Source organism: Callorhinus ursinus, unplaced genomic scaffold (assembly GCF_003265705.2).
Source record: "Callorhinus ursinus isolate GAN/ISIS: 27379988/994484 unplaced genomic scaffold, GSC_fseal_2.0 scaffold12, whole genome shotgun sequence".
In the NCBI taxonomy this organism is placed as follows: domain Eukaryota; kingdom Metazoa; phylum Chordata; class Mammalia; order Carnivora; family Otariidae; genus Callorhinus; species Callorhinus ursinus.
In genome coordinates, this window is record NW_027397074.1 from 47,151,882 (window position 1) to 47,176,903 (window position 25,022).

The 25,022-nt window shown below is 41.8% G+C and overlaps 1 protein-coding gene across 7 annotated transcripts in view; it reads right to left on the reverse strand.

Annotated features, from left to right (window-relative positions):
• The window catches only part of PDE1C (phosphodiesterase 1C), a 648,442-nt gene that overhangs the window by 411,408 nt on the left and 212,012 nt on the right, over window positions 1-25,022 (reverse strand). For all 7 annotated transcript variants that reach the window (XM_073899034.1, XM_025873104.2, XM_073899039.1 and 4 more), the window contains exon 3: window positions 17,805-17,976. In XM_073899034.1, the coding sequence (XP_073755135.1) occupies window positions 17,805-17,976 (172 nt within the window). The remainder of the gene's footprint in view (window positions 1-17,804; window positions 17,977-25,022) is intronic.

Below are 25,022 nucleotides of genomic sequence, written 5' to 3' on the forward strand. Positions count from 1 at the left end.
AGGCATTTCTTAAATATAGGGACCTGTGGGTTGGCTTAGAGCTAGACAGGATAGCTTTGCTCATTGCTACCCTTGGAAACTTAACCACCATGGAAACTCAACCCTGACATGGCTAGTCACAGTCAAGGACAGAATAATCAGTCAAACACATAATTTAATAAATATAATTCAAACCCCTTCATATACCCTTCTTTAATTCTAAATCTTGACTATTTTCAAAGAATGAAAATGATGAATAGATCAAAGTTTGGGACCCATAGCCCAAGACCATTATTTGATTCACATCTTCCTGTTTCTGACTTCGCAGTGTTCAAGTCATGCTCTTGGGTAGTTTGCAATGTGCCTGCCTCCAAGTACTTGAGCCCCATCACTGCAGCCAGAATTATCACCTCTTCCAAATGAGGACAAGCATGTCTGCAGCTCTTGTTCAAACAGCAATCCTTCCCCAACTAAGCTGACCCCCAGGGTCTAGAGGTAATTTATTGTAGCAAATTCACGTCTGTCTGCACTAAACAGTAATCAATAAATGGGGAGCAGCTAGGTTATGGTTATGGGGCTGTCTAGTCAATAACCATTAGCTACCACTGCATTTAGAAGTAATAAAAAAAAATGGTCTCAGTTCCAATCCATGTGGAAAAACATATTTTCACAGGTTTCTTCCCCAAATTGCCCATGTACTTCCTCCAGGCACCTTCTGTATTCAGACCCCATGCTACTCTCTAGCTCCATTATTCCACCTATGCCGAAGACCAGAAACCATTGTTTTGATGCTCTGTATGTAGGGAACTGAGGCATGGACATATAATTCCTAGTTCTGTAACTTAAAGGAAAATGCAGTCTTCTTTCTGTTTCCCCAAAGAATTTACAAGAGTTCCAAAGATCTTGGCCTGTGGAATAAAACTGAACCTCACTCCCACAGTAAACCTTCCATATTTGGTTCCTACTTTACCTTTCCAATACTGCCGCTCTTTCACATGCCTTTCACACAAATCCAGCAGTTCCTTTAGCCTGTCTTCCTGCCTCCTGACCTTGGCTCTCTCTGTTCCTTTTGCTTCTTTTTATGTCCACCATGATCCAAGGTGGCCTGTTTCACGGTTATACCAAGTGCCATTCATCATATTCACCAATTGATGCGCGGTCCAGGGGACCTGCATCTGGTCCAGCTCACCCCATGTGACTCCATTGCATGGCACAGGATATGACTGCAGAGTGATCACTTGAATGGGAAGATAGCATCTGGTATTAGAAGGTTCCTAGTAAGAAGGAAACGGCCCCTTCCCTGCTAGCAAGGGCTGAACCCCTGCCCTAATGCTGTAAGTGGGAACAAACATTTCTACAGAGTAAAACACAGGGTTACATTATTATGAGATAATAATATAACCAGAGCCCCCACTGCAGAGGAGAGGGACAAATCCACAGTCAAGGGACAGCTTATTTGCATTATCACTGGATATAGTTTTAAAGGGCTTTGCTTTATTTTTATTCAGGTACTTTAATTTTACTGCAAAAAAAAAATGCAGTAAAGTCACTCATCACAGAAAGTTCATAAGGAATAACATATGGTGCTTTTGAGATATTTCCCAGTGTAGGGTCCCATATCAGTAGGCCAATCTATCCCTGAATCTCATCTACCATTAAGCCTTAGCCCAAGACCTGGTACTGGGGAGGAGGAGGAGGATAGAAAGTTGGAGAAGTGGAAAGCCAGGGTCCAGCTTTTCTGGCTCGGGGGATTATAGGGAGAAGGGAAACCGGGGCAGAAGAGAGGGAGGGGTGAGACCTGTATGTCCTCTTCTCTCTCTAGAAAGACATTCTCCCCCAAACCAGAGGGTCCACATCCAAGTACACTCAGTGGCCAGTAACATTAGGTAGTAGTAGGTTAGGCTTTACCTTTCCCAAGTTGTCTCTTAGGTTCTGTGAGGTTTGACCAGGCTCCAGATGTTCCCATGAGCTCCCGAGGCCAAACCTCAGAAATAACCTGGGGCTATGATTGGAGAGTTGACCAGTGAGGCTGACATGGGGCCAAAGTAGCCAAGGGCTGAAGGCTGGACCAACTCATCAAAACTATATTAGAATCACAACCGGAACTCAATGGATCTCAAAGCACTGCAGAGGAGGGTTGGGGGTGGGGAGGCCTCCTTCATTTAAGACAGAACATCAGGGATTCCCTGCACACTTCAGGTCTCTGTGTGGCCTAGGGTAGAAGTTCCTGTTGCTAATCAGGAAGCATAGGAGGTTGATCCACACATCACACTGGCAGGGAGATTTAGATAGAGGCTCCAAGACTGTCCCAGCCCCTGCCCCCCACCTGACAGTACGGAAGCTACCTGATCCTCCCTGTGGGGTTATTTAAGGATGAATCTCTTACACTTTGTACAATGTGCTTTTAGGAGTTATTCTGAGGGGTGTACACTGAGGTGCTGAGGAGACCTCAGATGAGGTCCAATTCTGTACTTGGAAACCTGGATTCCCTAGTAGTCCAGTAAGAATGTGTCTGGTCTGAAGAAGGGTGCACTCTCTAGGGGAACTCAGCCCTGGAGACAAGTCCACTGGCTGGAAACTGGAGTGTATCCATAAACAAATCATCTGTATGAGGGTTAAACATTTTTGAGCATTTCCCTTGGACAACAGAAACAGATGTATTTTGGATATGGTTTAAAATTCTCCCCTCTCTTTACATTATAGTTTCTTTAATTAATACAAATGTTTCCTAAAGTCTCGTATAGGCACTAAAAGTTCAAGATACTAAAGAAATAAAGAAAATTGTGGCCTGCCCCATATTTATCCCAGCACTAGAGTCCATGGGGAAGGCATAACATCAACTACAAAATGTAAAATCAAATAGAGAGAGACTGAACCAGGATTTCTAGGCCAGTAGCCTCAGATCTGTGCCCACAGCACAGAGCTGGCAGTGATAAGCCAGCAGAGGATCACAGCAAGACAGGGGACCGTGTCAGCCCAGGTCTTCTGAGAAGCAGATAGCAAGGCAGGATTAGACTTGCAAGAAATATATCAGGGGGAACATCTGTAAGAGAAAATGAAGAAGCCAGGGAGGCTAGGAGACTTGGGATGCAGGTCTGATTCCCAGTGAAGGAGAGAAGGAAGGAAGGTTGAATGGAAATATCTTAGACCACAGTACAGTTCCAAAAAAAGTTCAGCAAGGCCATCATGAAGTCCTCAAGCCAATGTCACCATCAGAGAAGTCCCATGTCTCCCAGGAATGGCCAGTCTTAGCATCTCTGATGCTCTCAGTCACTGGCTGAAAGTACCCTTGGAAAATACAGCCTCAGCCATCACCAAAACAAATTTTCTCACACAGAAGCTGGGACTTTGGGCCAAGTACACTCCCTGTGGTTGGAGATGGCCACCACAAAGATAGATCCCCTCTTTCCCAGAATACCATGGAAGGACCAGGAAGAACGCAAGAGGAATAGTGTCTGCATGCTCCATGCTTTGTCAGTTTCCAACACTAAAAAAATCTGTCCATAAAAACTTACTTACAAAAAAGAAGCCTAAATATTTCCCTAATGGGAAGCCAACTTTGCAATAGAAACGCCTCTGAGTTAAAAAAAAGAAAGAAAGAAAGAAAGAAAAAAGAAAAGAAAAGCCCTCCAAATTCGTTCTTTTGTTTTTCCCCTTAACAAACTTGAGGAAGACTCTACAATTGGGATTAGCAAAGACCAGAAGGGAAAAATGTCAACTCCAGGGAGGCAGCACTAAGTCAGGGAAGTAGGTGTCCCCAAAAGTCCCAGTGGGTGACCAACATACGGTGATAGAGAAAGATGTGTGACCAGACTTCCCATGAAGCTAATTGGGAATTTTAACCCATGACTCATCCTGGGGTGGGGTCCGAAGCTGCAGGGGCCGCCACCCCACGCCATGCCATATCAGCAGCCAGATTGCACATTTCCTGAAAGTAATCAAGTCAAAAACTGGCTTCTTGGCAGTAGCCCCTAGGGGAAAAATGACTGCCAAAAACCAAAATGAGGATGAGTTCAATGATTTAATTCTGCATGGAAAACATAGTCCGTTAAATGGGATCTGACAAGGCCTTAATCTCATCCATAGCTGAGGGCGTTGGCTCAATGCAGTTCTACTCTCTACAACATATTCTTAGTAAGCTATGTATAGAATCAGGAACACTTTTGCCAAAGCCCAAATAAGTCCATTCTAAGTGGGAAGAGAAGCTCATCAAACCCCCAGTGATTCTCTGGGGACCAAACATGCTATTCTTCCAAATGCAAAATTATCAAAACTTGGTAACTCAACCCATGTTGAGAGTCACACGGCTCAAGGGAAGCAACCGAGATGGCCCATGCACTGGATGGCTTCAGAATTTCCGCTAGCATCTAAGAAGGTCAGGCCAGGACAGCCTTGCTCAGAAAGCACCCACAGGGCTCCTGTTCCCAGCCTGGGGTTCATTGCACAACCCAGTCACATAAGAAGGGGTCAAGGTTTGGAGGATCAATCCATCGCTAAACAGGGTTTTGAAAACTGGGAGAGAAGGAATTAATGGCTGTCACATTCATTAGCCCTCTTAATCCTAGCAATAGTCCCCAAGGCCTGTGTTGTTAATTCAGTTTCCATTTGTAAAACGAGGAAACTGAGACTCAAATCACATGGGTCACAAGAGCATTTGCAAACTCCTATCTGTGGCATTCCGAAGTCCAGGCCCTTCTACGCAGAGGGTGGTCCTCGGACCCTCACATCACTTGAGAGTTTGTTTGAAGTGCAGATTCCCAGGCTGCAAACCAGACTTACTGAATCCAGATCTGCATTTAATAGAATCCCTGAAGGAATTCATAAAGTTTGAGAAGCGCTGACTTTAAAGGGGTCCTATCCAACAGCATGGGTGGATTAAAAACATAAATCTGGACTAGAAAAAGGATTTAGTGCAAAAGAACAGGGTAGGTCTCACAGGAGAAGCATCAAACTATATAGCCCAACCACCACACCCAAATTAATAGAACCAATCACACTGTCTCATTCACCAATGAGGAACACAGAAGCCAATGTAGAGAAGTCATAGCTTTGGAGCCAGGTGGACTGGGCTGAAATTCCTAGCTCTGCCACCTGCTGAGTGGCTGTTTGATCTCTCTGAACCTCAGTTTCCTGACCTGTACAACTGGGATTGCAATACTCATCTTGCCCTGGTTTGGAGAGATTAAATGAGCAATGAATGTCCAGTTCCTGGCCATAGCACATATTCAATAAACATTGGTTTCTTTGCCTCCCAGTGCAACCTGGACTGGGTCTCACCTTTGCCAATGTGCACACCAGAGGCTGGGGAGAGAAAAGGCTGACAGGAGTCAACTCTTTCCTGTTCTCTGGGCCCTCGGAGTCCTGTCACTAATCAGACTGGCGGGGCTTGTCTGTCTTCCTCAAGCTCCGGTTCAGTTTCCTCTCTCATCTCTTTTAAGAAAAACCTGAGCAGAACAACAAGCTCAAAGAGACAGGTCATGAGGAAGAAGGAAAACAGGCACCTGGGGGTACAATTCCCAGGAGTGTCTACTTTCTGGACAATGAAGCTTTTTTTTTTAAGTTATGGTTCCCACCTTCTTCTTTCCAAAAGTCTCAAGTCTTAAAAGCAGATTTTTCATGCCAGAAGCTTAGCAAACTTTCAGGGCCCATGATGTCTCTGATCCTATTTACTCTATGTGTATACGCTCAAAGGCATAAAAGGTTTCCAGTGAGAGCTGAGTAGAAAGAGATTAGCACCTCCAGAGCATATTCTGGATGCCAGATACTGTGCTTGTCTTTCGTTTATATTACCTCCTTTAAACCCTCCCACCAATCCTGGGAAGTGGGCACCTTTATCCCTATTTCAAAGATGAAGAAACTGAGGCCAGATGAGATCACTGACCTGCTCCAATTAACACAGCAAAATATTTCAGAGTTTCAAGGAATATTCATATCATCTGGTCCAGTGATTCTCTAAGCATGGTCCCTGGACCAGCAGCACAGCACCACCTTGTTAGAAAGGCACATTCTAGGACCCCACCCAGACCTGCGGGGGAGCCAAACAATCTGTTTACATAATCCTCCAAGTGACTGTGATGCACGCCCATGTTTGAGACACACTGCCCTGGTCTACCCTCTGATGTGACAGCTAAGAGAATGGAGGTTCAAAGAGATGATGTAATTTGCCTTGGTAACTGAGTCGAGACAAAAGCCCAGTACAGCCACTTTCAGGAGTTGAATTTTCTATCTGAGTAGCTTAGAATATCCCTTTCATGAGGAGTAAAGACTAAAGTCCATAGTACAACCACACAAAACTGTGTTAGCTTCCAAGCAATAGTGGCTGGGATTTGAACCTGGACAATAATGAGGAGCCCCTTCCCTTCCTGCACTGGTCTCTCTGTCTCGAGACCCTGCTGAACTGTCTGCTCTGAGACATGGAACATTTGCCTCATCACCACTGCCCAGCAAAGAGGAGGACTGGCAGGGAGGCTGCCAATGAATGCGTTTGGAATTGAGATAGCATTTGCACACACCTCAACCATTGACTTATAAGCCTTGGGGGAATGAGGCAGTGCCTCTCATTTGCTAAAATTGTTATTTCTAAATCTGTGTTTCAAATTCTCAGTTTCTGCTATGCCCGCTTGCATTATCGCTAACTGACACAGAGAGTGTTAGCCTCTAGTGGCAGTTTGGTTGGAAGAGGAGCTGTCCTGAAGCTGCATTTACATCACAAGCATGCTTTTTTTTTTAAGAAGTTTATTTATTTATTTATTTATTTATTTATTTAGTAATCTCTATGCCCAACGTGGGGCTCTAGCCAACGACCCCAGGATCAAGAGTTGCATGCTCTTCTGATTGAGCCAGCCAGGCACCCCACAAGCATGCTTTTTATGTGAGTTTATAGATGATACATTTATTTGGGGTGGGACTCCAAGGGCTCCTAAAGCCTAAGTGGGACCTAAAGTCTACTCAAGCTACCCCTTGCTTCTGCCATTGATGACCACCAATTGGCAAGCAATTGTCCTTGTTAGTTTGTGTTTGAACTCAATCAGAACTATGGGATCTACCTTTCTGGGCCAGTTTCTCCATTTCTAAAATGGGCATCATCTTTGGGTTGTTAGGGTCATGCCTGGCAATATAAGAATCCTATTGTTATTGTTGTTGTAACAGGGAGCCTGGGGGAGACTGAAACATATAAACTTTTGAAGCTTTTTTGAAAAACACCTACCATTTATAAATTTATAAACACTTCTTACCTTTGGAAATAGAGAATAGAATTTACCTTTAGAGCAGGCTGTCTCTTTGATCTAGAAGGAATTACTTGAATGGAAATATTATGCAAATATAAAACAAGTATGCATTTGAAAGATGGCAGAGGAGTAGGAGACCTAAATTTCTTTTTTTTTTTTTAAAGATTTATTTATTTATTTATTTGACAGAGAGAGACACAGTGAGAGAGGGAACACAAGCAGTGGGAGTGAGAGGGAGAAGCAGGCTTCCTGCGGAGCATGGAGCCTGATGCGGGGCTCGATCCCAGGACCCTGGGATCATGACCTGAGCCAAAGGCAGACGCTTAATGACTGAGCCACCCAGGCACCCCAGGAGACCTAAATTTCGTCTGGTCCCAGGAATTCAGCTAGATAAGTATCAAACCATTCTGAACACCTACAAACTCAAGAGGAGATCAAAGAAAAGAACAGCAGCAACGCTCTGAACAGAACAGTGACCACTTTCTGGAAGGTAGGATGTGCAGAGAAGTGAATCCGAGGTAATATTCAGGAGGATAGACGGTGGGAGAGGGGCCTCCGTCGGCCGCTTCTGGCAAGTGATAGAGCAGCGGAGCACAAAATCAGAACTTTCAGAAGTCTGCTCTGCTGAGGGACATCGTTCCAGTGGCTAAGCGGGGGGTGGAATCCTCTCAGGACAGTGTGGTCTCAGGACCCTGGGGGTCACAGAAAGACCAGGGGTGCCTGAGTGCGGCAGAGCTCCCAGGTATCGGATCCAGGAAGCCGGGGCTGCAGAGACGGAGCCGAGGCGTGGGCTCTCAGCTCGGGGTTGCCATAAACCGGGATCTGCGGCACAGTCGGGCCACTGCTCCTCCAACAGGGACCAAACAAGCAGCAGAGCCGGGGAGACTCCCCTTCCTCCCCTGGGAGGAGCAGTACGGGAGCGCACTGCAGGAATCTGCTGGGTTTGGAGACTCCACACCGAGTTGGGTGCCAGAGATAGAAACGCTCGGTCACAGGCCGGGTGAGCATGGAGTGTGGCCGGAGACCAGGGAGATGGGAGTGATTGCTTTTCTCTGGGGGTGCACTGAGGAGCGGGGCCCTGAGTTCTCGGATTCTCCGGGGTGGAGATTGGGAGGCCGCCATTTTCACTCTCGTCCTCCAAAGCTGTACCGAAAGCCTGCAGGGAACAAAACCTCCCGATAGCAAACTTGAGCAGATGACTTAGCCGGGACTGACAAGGGCGGGGCAATTCTGCCTCCAGCAAAGACATTTGGGAACCCCTGCAACAGGCCCTTCCCCCAGGTCAGCAAGAACAGCCAGCCAAGACACAGTTTACGATCAATGAGAACGGCAGAACTCCAGCGCTAGGGGAATACAGCACATAGAATTCATGGCTTTTTTCCCCCTGATTCTTTAGACTTTCAAAATTAATTTTTTTAATTTTCTTTTTGCTCTTTTTCTATTTTTTTTTAATTTTTCTTTTTCCCTTTTTCAACCAACATCTTATCGATCCCTTTTATAAAAATCTTTTTTATTTTTCATTTTTAGAGTCATATTCTATCCCTTCATTGTAGTTAACCTTATTTTTGGTATATAATAAAGTTGTTCTCTCCTTAAAATTTTGGGATACAGTTTCTTCTAACAGACCAAAATATACCCTAAATCTCTAGTGTATGGCTTTGTTCTAGTCTCCTGCCAGATCACATTCTCTCCCTTTCTTTTTCTTCTTTCTTTATTCAACCAACTTCGAATCTTATTAATTAGTTATAAAATCTTTTATACTTTTCATCTTTACAGTCATATTCCATCCCTTCATCATATTTACCCTGATTTTTGTACATATATAAGGTTTTCTTTCTTTAAAATTTTGGGAGGCAGTTTCTTCTAACAGACCAAAATATGCCCAAAATCTAGTGTGTGACACTGATCTATTCACCAGCCTGATGATATTTGATCATATTCTTTTTTTTTTCTTTCTCTTTTTTTCTTTCTTTCCCTTTCTTTTCCTCCGGTTTCAGGTCTCTTCTGATTTGTTTAGGGTATACTTTTCTGGAGTCGTTGTTACCCTGTTAGCATTTTGTTCTCTCATTCATCTGCTCTTCTCTGGACAAAATGACAAGACAGAAAAACGCACCTCAAAGAAAAAGAACAAGAGGCAGCACCGACTGCCAAGGGACCTAATCAATATGGACATTAGGAAGATGTCAGAACTAGAGTTCAGAATGACGATTATAAAGATACTAGCTGGGCTTGTAAAAAGCATGGAAGATACCAGAGAAATCCTTTCTGGAGAAATAAAAGAACTAAAATCTAACCAAGTCGAAATCCAAAAGGCTATTAATGAGGTGCAATCAAAAACGGAGGCTCTAACTACTAGGATAAATGAGGCAGAAGAGAGAATTAGTGATATAGAAGACCAAATGATGGAGAATAAAGAAGCTGAGAAAAAGATAAGCAACTATTGGATCACGAGGGAAGAATTTGAGAGGTAAGTGATACCATAAGATGAAACAATATTAGAATAATTGGGATCCCAGAAAAAGAGAGAGAGGGGCAGAAGGTATATTGGAGCAAATTATAGCAGAGAACTTCCCTAATGTGGGGAAGGAAACAGGCATCAAATCCAGGAGGAGGCACAGAGAACCCCCCCTCAAAATTAATAAAAATATGTCAACACCCCAATATCTAATAGTAAAACTTACAAGTCTCAGAGACAAAGAGAAAATCCTGAAAGCAGCTCGGGAGAAGAGGTCTGTAACCTACAATGGTATAAATATTAGATTGGCAACAGACCTATCAACAGAGACCTGGCAAGCCAGAAAGGACTGCCATGATATATTAAGAGCAATAAATGAGAAAAATATGCAGTCAAGAATACTATATCCAGCTAGGCTGTCATTGAAAATAGAAGGAGAGATAAAAAGCTTCCAGTACAAACAAAAACTAAACTAATTTGCAAACACAAACCAGCCCTACAAGAAATATTGAAAGGGGTCCTCTAAGCAAAGAGAGAGACTAAAAGTAACATAGACCAGAAAGGAACACAGACAATATACAGTAACAGTCACCTTACAGGCAATACAACAACACTAAATTCATATCTTTCGTTACCCTGAATGTAAATGGGCTAAATGCCCCAATCAAAAGACACCGGCTAACAGATTGGATAAAAAAAACAAGACCCATCGATATGCTGTCTGCAAGAGATTCATTTTAGACCCAAAGATACCCAGATTGAAAGTGAGGGAGTGGAAAACCATTTACCATGCTAATGGACACCAAAAGAAAGCTGGGGTGGCAATCCTTATATCAGACAAATTAGATTTTAAACCAAAGACTATAATAAGAGATGAGGAAGGACACTATATCCTACTTAAAGGGTCTCTCCAACAAAAAGATCTAACAATTATAAATATCTATGCCCCGAACATGGGAGCAGACAATTATACAAGCCAATTAATAACAAAAGCGAAGAAACACATTGACAACAATACAATAATAGTGGGGGACTTTAACACCCCCCTCACTGAAATGGACAGATCATCTAAGCAAAAGATCAACAAGGAAATAAAGACTTTAAATGACACACTGGACCAAATGAACTTCACAGATATATTTAGAACATTCCATCCCAAGCAACAGAATATACATTCTTCTCTAGTGCCCATGGAACATTCTCCAGAATAGATCACATCTTAGGTCACAAATCAGGTCTCAACCAGTACCAAAAGACTGGGATCATTCCCTGCATATTTTCAGACCACAATGAAACTAGAACTCAATCACAAGAGGAACGTCGGAAAGAGCTCAAATACATGGAGCTAAAGAGCATCCTACTAAAGAATGAATGGGTCAACCAGCAAATTAAAGAAGAATTAAAAAAATTCATGGAAACCAATGAAAATGAAAACACAACTGTTCAAACCCTTTGGGATACAGCAAAGGCAGTCCTGAGAGGAAAGTATATAGCAATACAAGCCTTTCTCAAGAAACAAGAAAGGTCTCAAATACACAACCTAACCCTACACCTAAAGGAGCTGAAGAAAGAACAGCAAATAAAGCCTAAACCCAGCAGGAGAAGAGAAATAATAAAGATCCGAGCAGAAATCAATGAACTAGAAACCAAAAGAACATTAGAACAGATCAACGAAACTAGGAGCTGGTTCTTTGAAAGAATTAACAAGATTGATAAACCCCTGGACAGACTTATCAAAAAGAAAAGAGAAATGACCCAAATCAACAAAATCATGAATGAAAGAGGAGAGATCACAACCAACACCAAAGACATACAAACAATTATAAGAATATATTATGAGGAACTATATGCCAGCAAATTAGATAATCTGGAAAAATGGATGCATTCCTAGAGATATATCAACTACCAAAACTGAAACAGGAAGAAAGAGAAAACCTGAACAGACCTATAACCACTAAGGAAATTGAAGCAGTTTAATCAAATATCTCCAAACAAGAGCCCAGAGCCAGATGGCTTCCCAGGGGAATTCTACCAAACATTTAAAGAAGAATTAATACCTATTCTTCTGAAACTGTTCCAAAAAATAGAAATGGAAGGAAAACTTCCAAACTTGTTTTATGAGGCCAGCATTACCTTGATCCCAAAATCAGACAAAGACCCCATCAAAAAGGAGAATTAAAGACCAATATCCCTGATGAACATGGATGCAAAAATTCTCACCAAAATATTAGCCAATAAGATCCAACAGTGTATTAAAAGGATTATTCACCACGACCAAGTGGAATTTATTCCTGGGCTAAAAAGTTGTTTCAACATCCGCAAATCAACCAATGTGATACAATACATTAATAAAAGAAAGAACAAGTATCATATGATCCTCTCAATAGATGCAGAAAAAGCATTTGACAAAGTACAGCATCCTTTCTTGATCAAAAGTCTTCAGAGTGTAGGGATAGAGGGTACATACCTCAATATCATAAAAGCCAACTATGAAAAACCCACAGCAAATATCAATCTCAATGAGAAAAAACTGAAAGCTTTCCCCTAAGGTCAGGAATGCGACAGGGATGTCCACTCTCACCACTGTTATTCAACATAGTATTAGAAGTCCTAGCCACAGCAATCAGACAACAAAAAGAAATCAAAGGCATCCGAATTGGCAAAGAACAAGTCAAACTCTCACTCTTTGCAGATGATATGATACTTTATGTGGAAAACCCAAAAGACTCCACCCCAAAACTGCTAGAACTCATACAGGAATTCAGTAAAGTGGCAGGATATAAAATCAATGCACAGAAATCAGTGGCATTTCTATACACCAACAAGACAGAAGAAAGAGAAATTAAGGAGTCGATCCCATTTACAATTGCACCCAAAACCATAAGATACCTAGGAATAAATCTAACCAAAGAGGCAAACAATCTTACTCAGAAAACTATAAAATACTCATGAAAGAAACTGAGGGAGACACAAAGAAATGGAAAAATGTTCCATGCTCATGGACTGGAAAAACAAATATTGTGAAGATGTCAATGCTACCTAGAGCGATCTACACATTTAATGAAATCCCTATCAAAATACCATCCACTTTTTTCAAAGAAATGGAACAAATAATCCTAAAATTTGTATGGAACCAGAAGAGACCCCGAATAGCCAGAGGAATGTTAAAAAAGAAAAGAAAAGCTGGTGGCATCACAATTCCAGACTTCAAGCTCTATTACAAAGTCATAATCATCACGACAGTATGGTACTGGCACAAAAACAGACACATAGATCAGTGGAACAGAATAGAGAGCCCAGAAATGGACCCTCAACTCTATGGTCAACTCATCTTCCACAAAGCAGTAAAGAATGTCCAGTGGAAAAAAACAGTCTCTTCAACAAATGGTGTTGGGAAAATTGGACAGCCACATGCAGAAGAATGAAACTGGACCATTTCCTTACACCACACACAAAAATAAACTCAAAATGGATGAAAGACCTAAATGTGAGACAGAAGTCCATCAAAATCCTAGAGAACACAGGCAGCAACCTCTTCGACCTCAGTCACAGCAACTTCTTCCTAGAAACATTGCCAAACGCAAGGGAAGCAAGGGCAAAAATGAACTATTAGGACTTCATCAAGATAAAAAGCTTTTGCACAGCAAAGGAAACAGTCAACAAAACCAAAAGACAACCAAAAGAATGGGAGAAGATATTTGCAAATGACATATCAGATAAAGGGCTAGTATCCAAACTCTATAAAGAACTTAAAAAACTCAACACCAAAAGAACAAATAATCCATCAAGAAATGGGCAGACGACATGAACAGACATTTTTCCAAAGAAGACATCCAAATGGCCAACAGACACATGAAAAAGTGCTCAACATCACTCAGCATCAGGGAAATCCAAATCAAAACCTCAGTGAGATACCACCTCACACCAGTCAGAATGGCTAAATGTAACAAGTCAGGAAACGACAGATGTTGGCGGGATGCAGAGAAAGGGGAACCCTCCTACACTGTTGGTGGGAATGCAAGCTGGTGCAACCACTCTGGAAAACAGTATGGAGGTTCCTCAAAAAGTTGAAAATAGAGCTACCCTACAACCCAGCAATTGCACTACTGGGTATTTACCCAAAGATACAAATGTAGGGATCCGAAGGGGTACGTGCACCCCGATGTTTATAGCAGCAATGTCCACAATAGCCAAACTGTGGAAAGAGCCAAGATGTCCATCAACAGATGGAATGGATAAAGAAGATGTGGTATATATATATATATATATACACACACACACACACACAATGGAATATTATGCAGCCATCAAAAAAAACCTTGCCATTTCCAACCATGTGGATGGAACTAGAGGGTATTATGCTATGTGAAATAAGTCAATCAGAGAAGTCATGTATCATATGATCTCACTGATATGAGGAATTCTTAATTTCAGGAAATAAACTGAGGGTGGCTGGAGTGATGGGGAGTGGTAGGGATGGGGTGGCTGGGTGATAGACATTGGGAAGGGTATGTGCTATGGTGAGCGCTGTGAATTGTGCAAGACTGTTGAATCACCGATCTGTACCTCTGAAACAAATAATATAATATATGTTAAAAAAAAGAGAGAGAGAGAAGATAGTAGGAAGGGGAAAATGAAGGGGGAGAAATCAGAGGAGGGAGATGAACCATGAGAGACTATGGACTCTGAGAAACAAACTGAGGGTTCTAGAGGGGAGGGGCTTGGGGGATGGGTTAGCCTGGTGATAGGTATTAAAGAGGGCACGTAGTGAATAGAGCATTGGCTGTTATACGCAAACAATGAATCATGGAACACTACTCAAAAACTAATGATGTAATGTATGGTGACTAACATAACATATAAAATTAAGTTAAAAAAAAGAAAAAAAAACAAGTACGCATTCTTTGTCCTGGGAGTGGCTTGTATGTAACTGTCACCACATACTTGCAGAGAGCTAGAAGAGATTTCTAGGGAAAGTGATATGAAACAACTAACTCCTTCCTTTTGAGGAGCAACATCATTAAAATACATGTGAGAAACTGTGGTGGTGCTCACTGAGGCCAGGTGTCAGGAAAGGACATGAGAAGCCAGCCAGAGGAGGCATCACAAGAAAGAGGAGATCTGGACTGGACACAGACTTAGAACCTCACTGAGGTCAGATAGTCCACCCTCAGCGTGAGACCCCATTGCCCTGGCAGGTGGCAGGAGGCAGAACAGGCTAAGGGCTGCGTCTGTAACCAGTGTCAGTAAGCCTGGAGTCCCTCGATACAGTTAGGGAGACAAACCCCCAAGAAAAAGACTAGACTTCCTGATAATCTGGCACAATGGGCTTACTGTCATTGCAGTTTGGATCTTATTTGATAATTAAAGCTGATGACCATATTTCATGGCCCAGGATTCCTAATGCTTTCCAAATGGGATGGAGGAGGAAGAGAAGGGAGTAAAGCAAAGTTGCCACTGTGTTGCTCACTGGTAACAGTCCTACAGAGGAGCTATGAGGACAGACAATGCAAACTGATGAGAACCATGTGCTCCTCCTCAGCAAACAAGACCCTCCATAACTGAGAAAGACAAGATGTTAACAATCACATACCCAAATGCCTTAATTGTGTGTTCAGGAGTGCATAAACATGTTCACATGCACACACACACACACACACACACACACACACACACACACGCGCGCGCATTACAGGGGCTAAGCGGCTCTGACTTTCAGAGTCAGAAAGACAAACCCAAGGGCGCCTGGGTGGCTCAGTCAGTTAAGCGTCTGCCTTCAGCTCAGGTCATGATCTCAGGGTCCTGGGATCAAGCCCTGCATCAGGCTCCCTGCTCCACAGGGAGCCTGCTTCTCCCTCTGCCTGCCACTCCCCCTGCTTGTGCACTCTCTCTCTCTCTGACAAAAAAATTAATAAAAATTTAAAAAAAAGAAAGATGAGCCCAATATTTTAACCTCAGTAGAGGTAAGTAAGACTGTACAGCTTAGTAAAAGGAGTTACCTCAGGGACTGAGAGCACCTATCATTGATGCATCCCTGAAATTTAAAAATGTGCAGGTATAACACCATTCGTCCAAGATTTCCCAGAGTCACTAACATTGGGAAGTCAGCAATTCTCACGTTTTTTTCACTCGAGTGAAATGTGAAATGCGGGGGTGGGGGCACAAGAAAACACATAAGTGATATATTCCTATCAGCATTATTTAAAATCTAGCGATGACTCATTTCTTTGCAATCCAAAAAGCATATAGAAAACAAGTGACGTTATTACACGGGTAACCTTGATTCTGCTCTAATTTACTTCCTGATAAATAAACTGTTCCCACATGTTAGTACTTTGCTTATGATAATTTATGTACAACAAATCCCACAACTGATGTGACCACCACAGTTAAGGACAATTGCTTTAGAGAATATCTACCCTCTAACATTGTCATTGAAATCACTTACCTTCTTTGGAAGAAAGAATGGTGCCAGAATAACACACAGTTGTCTTAAGGAGACAAATAAATGAATAACCAATGCCAATGGATTTCTAGCTTCAATTGCTGAAGGGTTGGTATATTTATACCTGCCACATTTTCCTTACTGCACCAAGTGTTACAAGGCACCAAAAATAAGTCCCAAACCTTAACAAACATAATTTAATCTTTTTTTCTGGAACCCAGATATTGATACATAACACAACTAGCAGAGCAAATGAAGTTCATGGCCATCAATACATTTTCTCTATTAAAGAACACTGAATGCCAAGAGAAGAACTGGCAAGAATTGGCAAGCAAATGAGATGTTCTTTTCAGGAGAATGCCTCTTTAGCTGTTCATTGAAGAGGACAGTGAACCTGGACTCAACTGGAAGGAAGAGCTACAAGAAGACTGCAGGTGAAAGGGTGGACTCCACCAGAGACACTCCAAAATGAGAACACACAGCCCAAGAAAGCCAGTCGCCCTCCCCTTTCCCACCAAAGTCACGTGCAAAGAACTGCAGGTTCGTGGAAGTTAACTTCTCTCTACCTGAGTGGGTTTTATTTTATGTAAAACCTCACAATGCAGTAACCAAACCTTTAGTAGAAATAAGAAGAGCATTTGCTTTGCAGTTCTTGCCCCGGCCACTGCATCAGTCACATTACATAAAGAAATCCAAACGCCTATTCATCACTGCTTTTCCGAGCTCATCTATAATTCAGTCTACACTGAGAAGCTTCACACAATGAAACGGTTTTTTACTGAGCGATTACACACATCACCTGGATGCAAAAGAGAGTACATTTTTCATGGATGCCAAGGGTTGTCGGAGTTGTTTATGGGAGAAGAAACATCGAGGTTTCTGTGTTCTGCCAGCCATGTGGAGCGTGTGAGAGCCTTCTATAATGGAAAGAAAAGTGAAAGACATAAAACTAGGGTAACAGGGAGGAAAGAGGGGAGAAGGAGGCAGGCTGGTAAAAAAAAAAAAATCAACCTTAATTTCTGATGCCAGCACTGCTGTGTATTTCAAAAATAAACTTGAAAGCCCCATTCAGGGGGAAGAAATCACTTTTATCCACCACGTCCCCTACTCAGATGGATTTTTCTTTGACACAGTGGAAAGGTGAGTGCCAGAGTCATGGCTAAGTGGGGTCCAATACAGGAAGACAATGCAAGAGGCCTCTACAGAAGACAGAAGACCAAATGACGAACAAGAACAGAGTCAGCAGCCACATGGGAAAGCACACAGGAAGATCTGCAGCTCTGACATCTCTTACGACTAGAAACCTGCCCCCAGCCACAGACTCTAAAGGCTGAATTCATTCCCACACATGCTTTTTCTCTGTGCACTTATCTCCATGCTCATCCTCCCCTTTGAAGCAAAAGACTCATTAATCCAATTCAAACTGCCAACATCAGTAAATCCTTTGCCTCAGCATTTAAATGCCAATACCAATTAAATACCAACAGCAATTTAACTACTGATAGGACCTTCACTATATTCAGGAAATCCAGTCAGAAGTCCAGCTAGCATTAATTCCAACACTCCTCCATCAATTCTAATTTACTCGGTACAGAGAAATGAGGTAATTTGCTGGCCACGCTGACAATGCACCCAACTGGACTAAAATAACTCCGTAGCAAATAAGAAGGAACAAATTGATTGCAATCCACCAAACCTGAAGGACGTCTTCACCAAGGCTTCCGGGCTATCAAGCTGAGGCAATTCATCAGCTAGGATCTCTTCTGGTGGTCGAGGGTCATGGACAATCGTTGGCCGTGGCTTTTCCTTGGCATTCCCTGTGAGCCCATCGATGAGGGAGTTCCACAGACAGTTCTGTGACTTAGACCCTGTGAGGGGAGAGGTGTGCAGTCAATTACCAACCAACAACATGTCCTGCCTTGCCCAACTTGGGATTTTCAAAAGCAAACCAGGGAAACGTATATTTCTCATGATCTCCACCATCATCTGAGGGCTCCAAAAGATATTGGTCAGGCAACTTACGGAGCAACCAGGAATTTTTAAATCTATGTGCAGAAAATAGGCTAACACCCTGAATATTTTGACCCACAGCTAAGTATTAAGGATATATGTCTTGTCTCATTTCAGTTGGATCAACTCCAACTCCTGGTAGAGCTGTGGACACTTACATATATATTTATTCAGCAATTGGAAGTATACAAAGGACTACCATTTTAGAAAAGAGTAAGGATGTTCAGACACAAGTGTCCCTTATGAAATCAGCGTGTGCAAGGATCAAATTTCAAGACTCCATTCTATGGAGACACCCACCCCAAACAGGGCCCCACCTCTAAAACCCAGAACTCACTCTGGCAGTTTCAATCTTCTAGAAGATCAAGACCCAAGGAAGATTACACCATGGGTTTACTGATATTCTACCCAACAAACACTTCAAACATATAAGATGAACATTAAAGGCAAACATGAAGTGGTAATAGTATCCCAAAATAGGGCCTGATAAGCCAGGCAATCAAGGGCAATATTGACAGGGATAAGTTACACTGATATCATGTATCCTTGATATGATGTGATGAGAATGGCATTTCACCTCTGTGATCTTCCTTCCCAAAACACATAGCCCCAGTGTATTAAGCATATTCCTAGCTTCTGTAAACCTGATGCTTTAACATCTGCCCTACATGCATATCCCAGACATGCCTTGTTCTGGACAACTCAGTAATGCATCTAAGTCACCTTGTTTTTCAAATACAAACCAACCAAACCAGAGTCCACCCCCACAATACCTCCCTTACTGAGCTTTTGTACTCTGGGCCACTATACACTTGTCCCACTCACCCCAGGGCAGGTACCAGACAACTAGAGACAGCCCCTATATTCCAGAGCCCACTGAGATTATTCAAACTAGCCAATCCTAAGGCTGCTTACCTTGCCTTGCCCATTACTCCCGACAGAAGCCACAATAAAGACACTTGCCCACAGTTTATCCTCCACCCCAGCTCTGCCTTATAACTGATCCCAGTGCTTCTCCGTATGGCCTCCATGGTGAGATATGTACCCCCTCTTTGGGGATCTGCAAGTATTTTTTTTTAAAGATTTTATTTATTTGTTTGACAGAGAGAGAGACAGCAAGAGAGGGAACACAAGCAGGGGGAACGGGAGAAGGAGAAGCAGGGTTCCCATGGAGCAGGGACCCCAACGCGGGGCTCGATCCCAGGACCCTGGGATCATGACCCGTGCTGAAGGCAGACACTTAATGACTGAGCCACCCAGGTGCCCCTGGGGATCTGCAAGTATTACAAAACTATCTTTTCAGTGGCAGTCATCTCCAGATCTGTTGGCCCTACCATATGTAAATAATAAAAATCTATCCAAATATGCAGTCTAGTCATGGGGAAAACATCAGACAAATCCCAAATGAAAGACATTCTGCAAACACCTGACCAGTACTTCTCAAAACTGTCAAGGTTATTAAAGAGTAATGAAAGTCAGAGAAACTATCACAGTCCAGAGGAGCCTAAGAAGACATGATGACTAAATATAATGTGGTGTCCTGATGGGATCGTGAAACTTAAAAGGACATTAGGTAAAAACTAAGAAAATCTGAATGAAGTATGTACTTTAGTTAATAATAATTCATCACTATTAGTTCATTAATTGTGATAAATGTACCATATTAATATGAGATTAGTAATAGGGGAAATTGGGAATGAGGGTATCTGGGAACTCTCAATACTATCTTTGCAAATTTTCTGTAAACCTAAAGGTGTTCTAAAATAAAAAGTTATTATAAAAATACAAATAAATAAACATTATAAAAAATAGCTGTTATAAAAGGTCTATGAGCAAAAAAAAAACCACTTTTTTTAAGTGGAGCCTGAGAGTATTACTATTGCTTTTTATCCTTGCATAAAGATACTGTTGAGTTGCCAAGTCATGCACCCATGGAGCTGTGTCCATCCAGAAGGGGTTGACTTTTTCTATCCCATCCAGGCAGAGGGAGGACCTTTTTCTAATTTACATAAAGGTTCTTTATGAGGTCTGAGGGGGCATGCACAGAGGGCTAAAAACACTCCCAGCTAATGTATATGCATGTGACAGGTGGGCAGAGAAAAAAATCTGTGTGCACATGGGCATGCCTCCCCAAGACCCTAACCAGCTACTTGCACCCCACAACAGAAGAAATCACCTGAAGGACAGCTTTGCCACTAAGGTCAAAAGAACTTCACACACAAAGGGGAGCATCTCACAAAGATCCCTGAACCTTCACTAAGGACACACATGGGTCAGCAAACAACTCTTTCAATGAGCATGGCTATGACTGCTCCCCTTGGGATGTCCCACATCCAAACTGCTTTTGTATTAATGAAGAGAAAATTAAAGCACACTAGTGCCAGGAAACAGATGCCTCCCACTCCTGAAATGCAGACAGCTTTTCTAAAGTCCTAAACAGACATCTTAATAAGATCAGGTCCTATTAATGAAGGTCTGGTTCTATGTCAATAAAGGTCTGTTCTATGTTAACTAAGGTCTGGTTCTAGGAAGAAGAACAACAGCAGTAGCCTGTTTTCTTAAATTTGATCTAAATGAAAGCCTTACAATAAACTCCCTGCCCATTTCCCTTCATTCTTTTATTTAGTCATTCAATGTAGATATATTTAATTCCCTCAATATGCCAGGTTCCATTCTGGGCCACAGAAATAGAAAGATGAACCCATAAGCAATCACAATAAGTGGGCAATGCACCATAACTAAGGGCAAATGAGTGCTCTAGGAGACAGAGGAGGGCTCACCCACTCTGCTTCAGGGCCAGGGGGAAAAGTTACACAGAGAACATCACATCTGATACCAATCTAAAGCAGAAAGAGATCTTCAGCAGGTGAAAAACAGAGAAAAGAACGTTCCAGTGCAAACAGTATGTGCAAAAGGTCAGAGGATAACAAAGTAGCTTCTAAAGGCCGGAGCAAAATGAGAGGGGACAGTGACCAGAGAAAAGGTCAAAGGCTGGTTGGACAAGTTGGTAAAGTGCCTTGAATAAAATGCTAGTCATTTAGAAAGTCTTCTTTAGACAGTAAAGAACTAAGGCCCTATCTGTATTTGAGAAAGGAGACTGGAACACTACAGAGCAGTGAACTTGTGAGGAATAGCATGGTAATATGAAAGGGTCTATGAATCTGTCTCATCTGTAGATGAAATAAAGTCTTACACATACTTTGACTAATTTTTAAGTATATATAAATGTGAGTAATAAATTACAAACTCACGTAAAAGCACTAATGAAATGAGCAACTATATGCCAACAAATTAGATAATCTGGAAGAACTGGATGCATTCCTAAAGATGTATCAACTACCAAAACTGAACCAGGAAGAAATAGAAAACCTGAACAGACCTATAACCACTAAGGAAATTGAAGCAGTCATCAAAAATCTCCCAAGAAACAAAAGCCCAGGGACAGATGGCTTCCCAGGGGAATTCTACCAAACATTTCAAGAAGAATTAATACTTATTCTTCTGAAACTGTTCCAAAAAAATAGAAATGGAAGGAAAACTTCCAAACTCATTTTATGAGGCCACCATTACCTTGATCCCAAAACCAGACAAAGATCCCATCAAAAAGGAGAATTACAGACCAATATCCTTGATGAACATGGATGTAAAAATTCTCACCAAAATACTAGCCAACAGGATCCAACAGTACATTAAAAGGATTATTCACCACGACCAAGTGGGATTTATTCCTGGGCTGCAAAGTTGGTTCAACATCCGCAAATCAATCAACGTGATACAATACATTAACAAAAGAAAGAACAAGAAACATATGATCCTCTCAATAGATGCAGAAAAAGCATTTGACAAAGTACAGCATTCTTTCTTGATCAAAACTCTTCAGAGTATAGGGATAAAGGGTCCATACCTCAATATCATAAAAGCCATCTATGGAAAACCTACAGCGAATATCATTCTCAATGGGGAAAAACTGAAAGCTTTCCCCCTAAGGTCAGGAACGTGGCAGGGATGTCCACTATCACCACTGCTATTCAACATAGTATTAGAAGTCCTAGCCACAGTAATCAGACAACAAAGAGAAATCAAAGGCATCCGAATTGGCAAAGAACAAGTCAAACTCTCACTCTTTGCAGATGATATGATACTGTATGTGGAAAACCTAAAAGACTCCACCCCAAAACTGCTAGAACTCATAAAGGAATTCAGTAAAGTGGCAGGATATAAAATCAATGCACAGAAATCAGTGACATTTCTATACACCAACAACAAGACAAAAGAAAGAGAAATTAAGGAGTCGATCGCATTTACAATTGCACCCAAATCCATAAGATACCTAGGAATAAATCTAACCAAAGAGGCAAAGGATCTGTACTCAGAAAACTATAAAATACTCATGAAAGAAATTGAGGAAGACACAAAGAAATGGAAAAATGTTCCATGCTTATGGACTGGAAGAACAAATATTGTGAAGATGTCAATGTTACCTAGAGCAATCTACACATTCAATGCAATATCCATCAAAATACCATCCACTTTTTTCAAAAAAATGGAACAAATAATCCTAAAATTTGTGTGGAACCAGAAAAGACCCCAAATAGCCAGAGGAATCTTGAAAAAGAAAAGCAAAGCTGGCGGCATCACAATTCCGGACTTCCAGCTCTATTCCAAAGCTGTCATCATCAAGACAGTATGGTACTGGCACAAAAACAGACACATAGATCAGTGGAACAGAATAGAGAGCCCAGAAATGGACCCTCAACTCTATAGTCAACTCATCTTCCACAAAGGAGGAAAGAATGTCCAATGAAAAAAAGACAGTCTCTTCAACAAATGGTGCTGAGAAAATTGGACAGCCACATGCAGAAGAATGAAACTGGACCATTTCCTTACACCACACACAAAAATAGACTCCAAATGGTTGAAAGACCTAAATGAGAGACAGGAGTCCATCAAAATCCTAAAGGAGAACACAGGCAGCAACCTCTTCCACCTCAGTCACAGCAACTTCTTCCTAGAAACATTGCCAAAGGCAAGGGAAGCCAGGGCAAAAATGAACTATTGGGATCTCATCAAGAAAAAAAGGTTTTGCACAGCAAAGGAAACAGTCAACAAAACCAAAAGACAACCAACAGAATGGGAGAAGATATTTGCAAATGACATATCAGATAAAGGGCTAGTATCCAAAATCTGTAAAGAACTTCTTAAACTCAACACCCAAAGAACAAAGGATCCAATCAAGAAATGGGCAGAAGACATGAACAGACATTTTTCCAAAGAAGACATCCAAATGGCCAACAGACACATGAAAAAGTGCTCAACATCACTCAGCATCAGGGAAATCCAAATCAAAACCTCAGTGAGATACCACCTCACACCAGTCAGAATGGCTAAAATTAGCAAGTCAGAAAACGACAGATATTGGCGGGGATGTGGAGAAAGGAGAACCCTCCTACACTGTTGGTGGGAATGCAAGCTGGTGCAACCACTCTGGAAAACAGTATGGAGGTTCCTCAAAAAGTTGAAAATAGTGCTACCCTACGACCCAGCAATTGCCCTACTGGGTATTTACCCCAAAGATACAAATGTAGGGATCCAAAGGGGTACGTGCACCCCCATGTTTCTAACAGCAATGTCCACAATAGCCAAACTGTGGAAAGAGCCAAGATGTCCATAGACAGTTGAATGGATAAAGAAGATGTGGTATATATATATACAATGGAATATTATGCAGCCATCAAAAGGAATGAGATCTTACCATTTGCAATGACGTGGATGAAACTGGAGAGTGTTATGCTGAGCGAAATAAGTCAATCAGAGAAAGACATGTATCATATGACCTCACTGATTTGAGGAATTCTTAATCTCAGGAAACAAACTGAGTGTTGCTGGAGTGGTGGGGGGTAGAAGGGATGGGGCGGCTGGGTGATAGACATTGGGTATGTGCTATGGTGAGCACTGTGAATTGTGCAAGACTGTTGAATCACAGATCTGTACCTCTGAAACAAATAATACATTTTATGTTTAAAAAAAAGAAGAAGAAGATAGCAGGAGGGGAAGAACGAAGGGGGGGAAATCGGTGGGGGGGGTTGAACCATGAGAGACGATGGACTCTGAAAAACAAACTAAGGGTTCTAGAGGGGAGGAGCGTGGGAGGACGGGTTGGCCTGGTGATGGGTATTAAGGAGGGCACATTCTGCATGGAGCACTGGGTGTTATACGCAAATAATTAATCATTGAACACTACATCAAAAACTAATGATGTAATGTATGGTGATTAACATAACATAATAATAAAAAACAAATAAATTTTTAAAAGCACTAATGAATTCATAATAGATTTTTCACCATTTTCTCAGTGAGTAAATCGGAAGGGCCATGGGACCTAAGCTCTCCATTAGGAGTCTCAAATGGAGACTGTTATTGATCTCTAGTTAAATCCATTGTGGTCTGAGAACAGACACTGCATGATTTCTATTCTTTTTAATTTTTGTTAAGGTGTGTTTTATGACCCAGAATGTGGTGTATTCCTCTGTTGTTGGAGGAAACAGACTACAGATGTCGATTATATCCAGTTGATTGATGGTGTGGGCTTTTTGTCCCTTTTTAAATAAATTTTATTTCATTCATTAAAACAGCATCCATATACATAAAGAGTGTTATTTACATCAAGAGTTAGTATATATTCAGTATACAGCTCATTCTTGATGCACATAAGGAATCCCATTGCTATATTACTATATATAACTTTATGGTATATTCCCTCTCACTACCCAATCCCAGAGATAGGGAAGTCCTTCTAAAGATTTATGATGATACTTCAGAAAAAATATTTCTAGCTATTTTTCCCAATTAGCATCTGAACAACAATCCATTTATCAGTATTCTTATTAAAACTGATTTGTGATGA